The sequence below is a fragment of the Engystomops pustulosus genome, chromosome 11 (genome assembly GCF_040894005.1).
Source record: "Engystomops pustulosus chromosome 11, aEngPut4.maternal, whole genome shotgun sequence".
Classification (NCBI taxonomy): Eukaryota; Metazoa; Chordata; class Amphibia; order Anura; family Leptodactylidae; genus Engystomops; species Engystomops pustulosus.
The window spans coordinates 18890809-18902456 of record NC_092421.1 but is presented as its reverse complement, the minus strand read 5'-3'; the positions used below and the strand labels follow the sequence as shown (position 1 = coordinate 18902456).

General features: G+C 40.1%; 2 protein-coding genes across 4 annotated transcripts in view; one reads left to right on the top strand and one right to left on the bottom strand.

Moving 5' to 3' along the window:
- The window catches only part of MINPP1 (multiple inositol-polyphosphate phosphatase 1), a 39893-nt gene extending 35905 nt beyond the window's left edge, over positions 1 to 3988 (bottom strand). For 2 of the 3 annotated variants that reach the window (XM_072129253.1, XM_072129255.1), the window contains exons 1-3: positions 3822 to 3962; positions 1311 to 2041; positions 293 to 490 (exon numbers count right to left, since the gene is read on the bottom strand). In XM_072129253.1, coding sequence (XP_071985354.1) covers positions 293 to 490; positions 1311 to 1929 — 817 coding nt within the window. In that variant the 5' untranslated portion in view covers positions 1930 to 2041; positions 3822 to 3962. Of the gene's footprint in view, positions 1 to 292; positions 491 to 1310; positions 2042 to 3821 lie in introns of all 3 variants that reach the window. The other variant, XM_072129254.1, reaches the window with a different exon arrangement.
- A 170-nt stretch (positions 3989 to 4158) lies between these two features.
- Positions 4159 to 11032, top strand: C11H8orf76 (chromosome 11 C8orf76 homolog). Its single transcript, XM_072130012.1, has 6 exons — positions 4159 to 4437; positions 4682 to 4777; positions 6070 to 6213; positions 6351 to 6763; positions 7250 to 7382; positions 10418 to 11032. The coding sequence occupies exons 1-6, from the start codon at positions 4336 to 4338 to the stop codon at positions 10577 to 10579; spliced, it is 1050 nt and encodes a 349-aa protein (XP_071986113.1). The 5' UTR covers positions 4159 to 4335; the 3' UTR covers positions 10580 to 11032.
- The last annotated feature ends 616 nt before the right edge of the window (positions 11033 to 11648 follow it).

Below are 11648 nucleotides of genomic sequence, written 5' to 3'. Positions count from 1 at the left end.
CCAGAAGTACTGGAGCCATACTAAAACTGGGAGCTCCATAAGTATAAAGTATATTAAGCCCTGGATGGATAAACTACTTTAAGGGTATTTAAAATGGGTTTCCTAGACCACTAGAAAAGTAAAAAAGTGGCAATTTAACGGTTTATTTAAAAAATAAATGACCAACTACCTGGACCCTGATGTGCACTCTTTCATGTGTCCCTGATCTGTTTCAAACCGAATGCATATTTTATTTGTAGGTTAGCAAAAAAACAAAAGCATGACAGAGGGCAGTGGGGTAAATGGTTATTACCTGCATTCAGCTCCCCCTGCGGGATGCTCAGGAGCTCAGCTATCTTGTGCATCACTCTCCTCATTTCCGGTCCTTCCTTAAATTTTTCCAGTTCGTGCATCGCGGTGTCATTGTCTTCTACCTGGGCCACAAACTTCTCACAGTGATCGAAGAACCGCATTAAGGTGTCATTGACCAGAGGATCTCTGCATGGGACATCTGCTCAGAGACATAAGTGGGGACTTCTCACTGTCCATTATACAGTAAGTACAACGTCTATCAGCGAAGGTAAATCATCTGGTGAAGTACCTTCTATATGAAGAGATTGCCGAGTAGCTGGACGGTTGTGAGAACCATCTTTAAAGAAATCAACCCAATTGAATTCAGTGGTTTTAACCCAAGCTTAAGTACACGCCGGTGTGTGCCCCCAAAACAGGATCCATCTTCATTTAGCTGCTATTGGCTTATTGCATGAGAAAAAGACCCTTTGTGGTTCCATCCTCTGCTAACTATTCACACTTTCCTTTGGCTAATATGCCTGTATACAGCTGCGAGCTGCAGTGAATGGACATAGAGGCTCCAGCTAACTGCCCCAAAGAGCTTTTTTTGAGGGAGTTAAATTGCTTTTAAATGCGCCTTTGACGCTTGTACAGGCGATTTTGTGACCTCAATGCTGAAAGCAAAGACAAACGGGTGGGATTTGCTTAGAGCCGGCTGACGACATCAGTTCTCTGGCAGTGGAAGATGCGGGCATATGGAAGGGGTGACCAACTAGACAAGGGCAGTAACATCTTTTCATTGGGAGTGCTGCAATGGAGTTAAACCATCCATCCTTATCCAGCTACAGGGCCAAGAGGAGCTGAACTGAATGGCGGTCAAACACAAAGAGGGATCTGAGTGCCACCTCTGGCACCTGTGCCACAGGTTTGCCACCACTGCATTAGGGTAACTGCACACTTTATGTTTTACATTCAGATTTCTGATTTGCAGCAAATAAGTGACACTTCCTGCAGAAATGACCCTTGCCAGCTGGACTTACCTTCCAATTCATCTTCCGTTGGTATAGGGAGTTGGAGGTAAGTGTGTGCCAGTCCGTGGATAAAAGCTTTTGTGCTGTCAACACATCGATGCTTAGAACTGGTGACAAAAGACATTTGACATTTCTGGAGCTTGTCCAAGGTGAACAGGGAAGGAAAGAGAGAGGCCAGTCTGAAGGCCAAGTTCTTCATGTCCTCCTCTCCTTTCTTCACCAGTTGTCCATCCATCCAGTCCTCGTACCACATGTTCCAGCTCTGAAGCTCCTTCACTAGATCAGAGTTGCTCGTACTTTTTTTGATCAGGCCGTACATTTTCTTTAACTTCTTGATTTGCTCTTTGGTAGGGTATCGTGTCCCATGCCTGATGACAGACACTATTTGGAGAGGAGTACAAGTATTTGGTAAAAGATCATTTTTCCTTGTAACCATGAGTGGATTTGCTAGGAGAAAAGGATTGACTTCTTCATATCTGGTTTTGGTTCCAAAATAAGGAGCTAATTTTGGGGACTTATGGGCAATGGAGTCAAGACCACCAGTACTACAGAACCAGGTCACAGAGAGAAGAAGAATCTGGGCAGCGCTGGGGGCACATCTTCTATAGGTGAAGAGTACAGAACTCATGGTGGGATGATTGTCCTGATGATATATACTAGATAGCAGCAATATTCTGTAGTTGGCTAAGGCTTCACAACTGTAGAAGTTGAATAGGTGCTCAGACCTTTCATGGATAGTCCTACAAGTAAGAACATGAATGGCACAAGAACATTACACATAAGAACCTGGAAAACCTTTCATAAGAAGATTCTAGATATACCATGAATGCCATAAGTTATTGTAGACTTCCTGTACCCCCAATTATATACACCTCATCACAAAAATAGCGTGGCTCAATTATAATCACATTTGCACACATACAGATAGGTAGGAACCACCTACGGTCAGTAAAATACATTTTAAAAATAAGAATACTGCAGTACCCAGGAATGGTCACTATGTGGTGTAATGAGCAGACTCCATATACTAGATCTGATCTGATCTGATCTGGCTTCATCTGATGTAATTAGACCCCACTGATTTGATTCTGATGACCTTTGATAAAGTTAAAGGTGTTGAACAAAGTATTAGTATTATCCCCTATCAATAAGATAGGGGAGAGAAATGTTATGGGTGGGTGTCCAATTGCTGGGAACCGCACCAATCACTATCACGGACCCCCAGTAATCCTGAGGTTGCTGAGCACGTGTCCTGTTGCTCCATACAACACTATAGGAGCATCAGCAATAGCTGAGAAGATGATTCTGGATATCTGTAACTCTCATAGACAGTGATAGGAATAGCCGGAGATACCTCTGAACAACCCCGTAGCATTGAATTAAGCAACAGGACACGTCCTTCACTTGCCACTCCCTCAACTACCAAATACAGGACCCTGTTCTCAGTAATGGTTGGGGTCTGTTCTCGTAATAAGCGGGGATCCCAGCAGTCAGACCCCCCACTGATCCGATTGCTATGCCCACGGCAGTTACTTTATTGTAAAAAATATTAGTGACATGCATTTATGTAAGGATTTTAGTGTACGTCACACTATTCCACTGTTAGTACTACACATTGCTTACCCAGAATTCATTCGAACATATATTAAAATGTACAGTGTCTTCCAAAGTATAATTTTGTGCCTGTCATTACCAAAGTGATTTACATATATACTTCACCAGAACAAAGTACATAAATACAGTACCAGTACGGAGTCCAATACGCTGAGGAAAAACCGTGATGCAGATTCACTGGCTGTTACACAGTGCAAGGGCACTTACCCCTCCTACTGTGAGCTTAATCTTTCTGTGCTTTCATAAGACTTTACAGAGCAGGAACAGGGGGGAAGTGCAGACAGTGTAATAGCCTGTGAATCTGCAGCACGGAGGGGCCCTGGGAGCCACCCCAGTAGCCTTTCAAACTCATTAGCATAATGGACAACAAATATAAGAAGATACCACAGTCACGGTGCCTGTATCTATGAGTAAAAGTGGATTTTGCTTTACCTCTACTGCTTTTTAGTCTTTCATGTTTTTTTACGCTGGGTAGTAGATGTTTCGGCACTGGGTGCTTTACCAGAATCCACTGCTTTATGATATGACCCGATTTCTAAATTGCATTATATATTTATTATTCAATGAGGTTTATTAAGAGGAGTAGTTATACTGCTATTATGTAGTCCTGCCCGGTGACCTCACCTGTTTCCAATGTGAGGTTGGTGATCAAGCAGCATATAAGAATATATACATTTTTATATAACTACCTTTTGCAGTTATTTTCATGAATTTTTATTCTAAAGTGAAAGTTGAAGGAGTTTTATCATTAATCTCACTGAATCGTGGAGGTGATTTATTTTCATGCCTGGGAGACTAAGCTGTAAGATAGTTTTGGCTAGTGCAAGACCTGATGTAACACACCATACTCATCACATTCCTTGTAGTCATCAGTAATGAATCATCACACTATAAGCACTCACTCACCCGCACCATCCTATGGCTTCTATGACAGCTCTACAACTATGCACATATCCCCTCACTATTCCCAGAGGGCGGAAGTGACATCACTCACCAGGCATCATCTTCTACAGCTGCACACAGAGGAAGGGCGGAAGTGACATCTTTGCCAGGCACCACCTTCTACAACTACACGCAGAGGAAGGGCGGAAGTGACATCACTCACCAGGCCTCTTCTTCTACAGCTGCACATAGCTACACGCCTGTGAGTGACGTCACTTCCGCCCTCCCTTCATGCGCAGCTATTAGGTCACTTCCGCCCTCTCTTTGTAAACTGGAACTAATGAGGGGCGTGTTTTTTTAATTCTTTTATTTTTTATACTGCTTGGTGATTGACGTTTGGATTAGCCTATCCCACAGCCCGTGAGCACGTGCACGTGTCATGGATCGTAGGAAACATTTTCCCATGGTTTGGTTTCCGCACGTAAAAAATTTATGGAGGGACACTGTGGTGCAAGCATGAATTAGTCCCTGAGGAAACATGGAGTGTGATTTTTGCTTTGAGGATTCTGTATTTTCAGAAACCCGAGAGCGAACTGGTCAGAGGGGGCTGCCATATATCGCCAAGCAGCGCGAGCCTGAGGTAATAGCGGGACTTTGCTGATATATGTATCTTATTACTTGTATCATATAATTTATACTATTCTTATGTATTATGACTAAAGTTATTTATATTGTTTATGTTAATTATGTATTACTTTATGTCTAGCTGTTTGTTATTAAAGTGTGTTGTTTCCTATGTGTATTACTACTATAATACAATATATAAACTACTATTGTGTGTGTATTGTTTCTTATTACTATTTGTTATTCCCCTTCTTCCTCAGTGGTTTAATGAAGATCTGAATCCTGATGACTTGGTAGAAGTTCACACGGTGCTGAAATTCAGGGCAGATTTGTCATACAGGCAGGAGGACTTTGAGGTACAGAAAAATGATGCAGGGGAATAATTGGCCATAAGGTATATGTGACATTGTGTGGGGCTTCCTACAGAATACCCCAAGAGACTACTTATCCCTGCTCTGCCATAGCTTTAAAGGGATTGGACCAACAATTTTTATCCACTATCGACAAGCTGATGACATTCTCCACCGAGAACAGACCCCAAGAATTTCCGAGAATGGGGTCTGTTCTGACTAAAGGGTTCAAGCCCGTTTCCTGGTACTGCATTCACTTGTATGGGAGTAACAGAAATATCTGAGCACAGTGCTCGGGTATCTCTAGCACTCCCATTCACTCTTTATTGCTTGTGAATATCAGGCACCTATGCACCTTGCATTCTAATGTTGTCTAGTTTGATTGTGTATGGGTTTGTTGGGATTGCTTTTGCTCATTTGGGTCTCCCCAATCCATGTCCTGCAGCAGTTGCAGGCAAGGAATGAGTGTGCCCAGGAGGCTCCTGTGATAGCTGTACATATAAGGACAGAGCCATAGTCTGGTAACAAAAAAAAAGTAGGTTTTATTTTTTTCTTATTGCTTTGAGTTAAGGTCTGCATAATGTAAAGCAGTGCTTTCAGATAGGTGTCATTCTGTTTATTTTAATTATGTTGTCTGGGAATGAAAAAACTGTGCCTGGATCTATGAGTAAGCGTCCCTGGTTTATAATGATGGATTTTGCTGGTAGATTTCCTTTAAAGGACCTCTATCACTAGGATGAAGGATTGTAAACTAAGCACACTTACATGTTGGTGTGCTTAGTTCTAATTAGATTCTAATGCCCTGGTTTTTTGTTTAAAAAAAAAAAAAAAAAAAAAAAAAGGCTTTCAAAATTATTCAAATGAGCCCAAGGGGCTCCAGGCTCCACAGGTGTTAATAGAACCTGGATCCCCTCAGGCTTATTTGCATAATTTTAAAGCCTTTTTTTTCTTCTTAAAAACAAGGGTTTAGAAAGCTTAAAGAAGAGCGGATACTTCCAGAGGGAGCAAACACCAGTATGTCAGTGTGCTTGGTTTACAATCCTTCATCAAAAATTTTTTTGGTCTCTGTGCCAATTGGATTTAAAAAATGTTGTATTCTCATAAGAACCAGGATTAACAATAAAGCTTCATTAGAAACACCTTTGATATGTTATAGCTGTTTACTGTAGCCTCAGGCTAAAGTACAGTAAATTACCAACATCCAGAGGGCCGTTTGTAAGTCAGGTGTTCTTAAGTAGGAGACCGCCTGTATATAATTTTTTTTTTTTTTTTTTTTTTTTTTTTAAATTTCCTTGTAGAAAGCATTTAGTGAGTACAGTGACTGCTGTGCACTTATACCACCTGCAAACAATGCAATGAGAAGAGATGTGCAGGAAAGTCAGGCACGATGTCTAATGCACTTGGGGAGACATAAAGAAGCTTTGGAGATTGCAGAAATGCTGGTAATGTATTTGGATAAAGTATATACATTAAAGTGCATGTTTCTCACCCGCAATATACAATTCACATCTTGCAGCCAATATTGGTTCTTTTTTGTTATTATAAAGTGGCTAAAGAAATAACTATTTTTCTTTTGTAGGCAAAAGGAGTAGGTAACACTGATCACCTGACTGGGGTCTTACAACTTCAAGCAAATATTCACAGGCACTTGGAGAATCTTCATGAAGAAGTGACTTGTTTGCAGCAGCTGATTTCCCTGCATCCTTTCAATCCACAGTTCTGGTTGTGTCTGGCTCAATCTTACATGAGTCTTTGCCTCGACATTAGTAACTTCAAGGATCCATCACAGAACAACAATAGATTCAGCTTATGCTCCTGGAAATCACTGGGAAAACAGCAATGTATAGGTGATGTTACTCAAAGTATAGATTTCACTGTATCCCGCGATGATACATTAGGATACTGTAATGAAAGTGACTCTTCACCATCAACTGTTTACACAACTAAGGAGGAGCTGTGGATTTGGTCCTGTGCCTGTTTCATTAGAGCAAGGTATATAGAGAAACATCAGAATGATAATCTTTTATCTCTTTTTAGGAGGTGCAAACCCGTTTTAATCCGTGATTAATCAACAAAGCATACTTCTTGACTTGTAATTGCTAATTGTAGAAATTGTGTGATTAATATCTCTCACGTGCAGAGGTTTCTTCCTTAACAGAAGCGGTGCTCATCTGACTGAGCTTTGGGATTAATTTAAACAGCTGAAAAATGCTAGTTTTATCAATTAAAAAAAAATAACCTTTTATATCAGATCTGACACCGGGATTAAAGATGTGTTTAATTGCACATTGCTACTTTCACTTCTGGATTTACTCTCTGGCTTTGGCATAAAGACCACTAATAATGATGTTTTGTGAATAACTCATGTTGGCTGGAGAGGTTGCAATCTTATAATGTGTCATGTATCCTGTTGCAGTGTTATTATTATAAAACAGATTTATTGCTTCCTTATGCCATAATGTTCTGGGTATTTTCCAGGCTTCTGTTCCAGTTTATACAGCCTCAGCATGCATCATTTGTACTGGACAATAATCTGAAAACGCAGGAGAAAATAGAAAAGCAATTGGAAAAGGTTGGATTATTGGAAGAACAAAAAATACTCATAGAGGAGGTAAGGCCAAAGAACCCAATCTATTACTGGTTGTATCAAAGTATTCCATAATAATCAATTGGATTCCTATTCCTATGTCTCCGCTAAACATTCAGCCACTGCAAAATGTGGTATTTTAACATTTTGTTGTCTTGGGCAGCTCAGTGGTTAGCACTACACCCTTGTAGCCCTGGGGTCCTAGGTTCAAGTCCCATCCAGGTCAACATCTGCAAAGAGTTTCCTCTGGTTTCCTCCCACACTCAAAAACATACTGGTAAATTGAGTAGATTGTGAGCCGCACTGGGGACAGGGACTGATTTGGCAAGCTTTGTGTAGAACTGTGTAATCTGTGAGCGCTATATAAATGTCTTTCCTAAGCACTTGCATTACAATATAATTGTCAGGGTGCAAGTAAAGTTACAAAATCCTCTGTTTAGTTGTAGAGGTTGGGCTTTGGTTTTGATGCTTTAAAAAAAAAAAAAAAAAAAAAAAACACAAGTGACTTGTCTGTGCCGCAGACTGCTCAGCTCTTAGCCACCACCTTTGTGCTCCTGGACAGCTCCTCCTTCCCCCACTCATGTCAGCTCACCAGGCTGTGACATCCCAAACTGAAACCTTTATTTATAAACTACTATTACACAGCAGTACAACTATCGCCATATTGTTCTTCTTTGTTTGTAAAGACCCACAGTCTGTTCTTAAAGGAAAACTATCTGTTAGTTTACCAAAAAACAAACCAGACATATTCACCTTTATTCCTCTTTATTCAGTTCCTGGCAGTTGATTTTTAATATTGACACGCCGGGATCGCCAGAAAAAAAGACTTATAATTAGCATGCTAATTATGCATGAATTCAAGCCTCTCATGTGACGTTACCTCCCTCTCCCATGCTCTCAGTATGGGAGAGTGAGGTGAAGAGGGCGTGCATAGTTAGCATCTCAGGGTGCTGGTTAACTAACTGGTAGCTTTTCTTTAACCCCTTCGTGTCTATGCCATTTTAGACCTTAAGGACCAGGCCTGATTTTTAAAATTTGCCCTGTGTCATTACAGGAGGTTATAACTTTGCGACGCTTTAACATATCCAGGGGATTTTGAGATTGTTTTACCGTCACACATTGTACTTCAAAGTAATAGAAAAATTTTGATGATATCTTTTGTGTTTAGTTGAAATTTGGCAAAAATTTCTTAAAATTATTAATTTTCAAAGTTCAAAATTTTCTGCTTTTCAGGCAGATAGTCATAGCACCCTAGTAACTTTATAACTAACATTTCCCGAATATCTACTTTATATCGGCACAGGGTTTTATGCATCCTCTCTCTTTTCTAGGTTGTTAGGAGGTTCAGAATTTTGGGTGCAATTTTTCTCATTTTTATGAAAAACCCTTATTGAGAGCCACCTCCTCAGCTTTAACTAACTTTGAGAGGCCTAAACAGCAGTAAACCCCCATAAATTATGTCATTTTAGAAACTGCACCCCTCAATGTGTAAAAAATCAACTTTAAGAAGTATGTTAACCCTTTAGATGCTTCACATGAGTTAAAACAATATGGAGGTGTAATTTACCAGCTGTAATTTTTTTTAGACAATACATTAATTTAGGCCAAAAATTAAACCGTTACAAAGTATTAAATGACAAACTCCACAGAGCCTGATACCCAATTTCTCCCGAGTATGAGGATGCCCCATATGTGGTGGTGACTGCTGTATGGACGCACGGCCGGGGATAGAACGGAAGCGCCGCCATTCAGAGCAGATCTGCAATGTCACATTTTACAGGCTATAAAATGCTTATTTTTTGTAATTTGGACATATGGGAGATTATTATTTTTTTTTTTTTGTGGATGAGATCCACTTTTCAGGTAAATCATTTACAGGGGGGGGGGATCTATAGCCAATAATCAGAATTATTAACTCTTTCTTGGTGGTGGTTAAAAAAAATCATTAATTCTTGTTTAAGGTTTTTAGCTTCCCCCCCGACGATCACCATACCATAAAAATAATGTGTTATCTTTATTCTATGGGTCATCACGATTACGGCGATACCCCATATATATGGCTTTTTTATGGTTAACTTGTTTTGCAGAATATAGAACTCTTTTTCTTGGTATCATGTGGGAGTAAATGTTACTATTTGATTACTTTTTATGAGGTCAGATGTGAAAATTTCATAATTTTTTTGCACGTTTTTTTTACGCCGTTCACCGTGCGGGTTCAGTGACTATTTTATTTTATTGTATGGGTTGTAACGGACGTTGTGATGCCCAATATGTTGTGTTTTTTTTTTGGTGATTTTTCACTTTTTTATGTTTTATTGGATTATTGCATGGGATGGGACTTCAAGGGACTTTTTATTCTTTTTTTTAATTTTTTTTTTTTAATTGCACTTTTATTTTTAAACTTTTTTTTTTTTTTTACTGTTTTATTTTGTCCCAGGGTGGGACATGAACAAGTGATCATTTGATCACTTGTTCATTGTAATATACTGCAATACTAATGTATTCTGCATAGTGATCATTTGATCACTTGTTCATTGTAATATACTGCAATACTAAAGCATTCTGCATAGGCTGGCATCAGCACTGTTAGATTGTGCTGTAAGCACGATCCTAACAGGCTTCTAGTAAAGGCAACCCTGGGGTTATCAACATTGTCTGCAATTAAGCTTTATTGTTAATCCTGATTCTTATGATTAACCAATTGTCACAGAGACCAAAAAAAAATTTTACAAATTAATATTTATTTACAGAGCAATATTCCATGGTGCTATACATTTGAAAATGGGTTCACGTGCATTGCATAAGTACAAAATACACAAAACTGGCACAAGTGTACGGAGGAGCCTGCCCACGTGTGCTCACAATCTGTGATGATCCACTTTCTGCACTTGTGTTCCCTAATATGGTGGTCCCAAGATGTCTATAATTGTGTGATAATCTGGAAATCTAAGTAACTATGCTACCGTTTTTATCACCTTTTTTAAATCCTGCAGTATTATCAGCGACGAGAAGCAATTCAACTTTGTACAACAAAAAAACCTATGTTTTATTTCCCACAGGTCATGGGGGAAGATCTATTAGCTGAAAAAACAAAGGAAGAGGGACAGATGGACACAAAAACTACTCAAGCATTGACTTCTTTTATAATGCCTACTGATACCGAATTTCGAGTTCGATGGTTTCAGAAAATTAGCGCTTTGATGGTGCCAGCCAGTGAGTAAAACCATCAGCCTTAAAGCAGCATCATAGACTGCATCGCCAAGCACTCCTCTTCAGCCAACGCTTGGATGGGGATTTCCCTATTTGTAAGAGATTTTGAAGACATCACTGAGAACTTATAGAAGTAGATGTAAAAGTACAATCAGTGGCTGCAGGACTTGTTCTATATATATATATATATATCTCCAAAGTCCTTATTACCCATAATTAACCCTGTGTCTCAGTGTGGCTGTAAAACTTCTTTATCTAGGTATTTAACTTTAAGTGTCCTACCAAACAGTGGTAAGTGTTTGGGAACTTGGGTCCTGTGTCCACTGTCGAATGTTGTGATCTGCATACTTGTGAGTTACCATTCCATTCATTTTACATAATAGATCTCTAAAAGTCCCCTCGCCGGCGTTCCGACACTTGTATCTACTGAGAGGTTAAAACAGAAGGCAAGATGGCACTCACCGGTGGTGATAAGTCTTCTTTATTAGTGCAAAAACATACACCGGGAGGCACGCAGTGCCGCTAAGCCGACGGGCTGTTTCGCGCTGCTCGGCGCTTTCTATTTCTCCTGGAGAAAGCGCCGAGCGGCGCGAAACCTTCCGTTGGCTTAACGGCACTGCATGCCTCCCTGTGTATGTTTTTGCACTAATAAAGAAGACTTATCACCACCGGTGAGTGCCATCTTGCCTTCTGTTTTAACCTATTGGACTGTTGTTGCCTTTGGGATTGAGCACCGCCACGCTGTAGTCATATGCCTATATACCCCCTGTCCTCTCCATCATGCTGCCCTATCCCAATACAGTGCCGGCTGTGCCCACAAACTCTTTGCCTTCTATTCTTGATCTCTATTGAGAGGCACTGGACACAGTCTACCCTATTTCGGACCTAAGATCAGGTATGAACTGGCAGAGATTTCTGCTATAGATTTATATGCATAATGGCACATAAAGCTTAATGGGCATCAAAATGTTGGCAATGTACCATTGTGACTAGTAGAACAGGATCCCACTTCTTAGTGTGCTTCTAATGGTACAAGGCATGGATGAAGAGGATCATTCTGATATTTAACAGATTCTGTCA

What these genes read in the sequence shown, in the direction of transcription:
- C11H8orf76 (XM_072130012.1), top strand. Translation starts at nt 4,336, where the DNA reads ATGGAGTGTGATTTTTGCTTTGAGGATTCTGTATTTTCAGAAACCCGA. An exon ending in ACAGGCAGGAGGACTTTGAG is followed by an intron (nt 4,778 to 6,069) that starts GTACAGAAAAAT and finishes ATTTCCTTGTAG; the next exon opens with AAAGCATTTAGTGAGTACAG. An exon ending in GCCTGTTTCATTAGAGCAAG is followed by an intron (nt 6,764 to 7,249) that starts GTATATAGAGAA and finishes GGTATTTTCCAG; the next exon opens with GCTTCTGTTCCAGTTTATAC.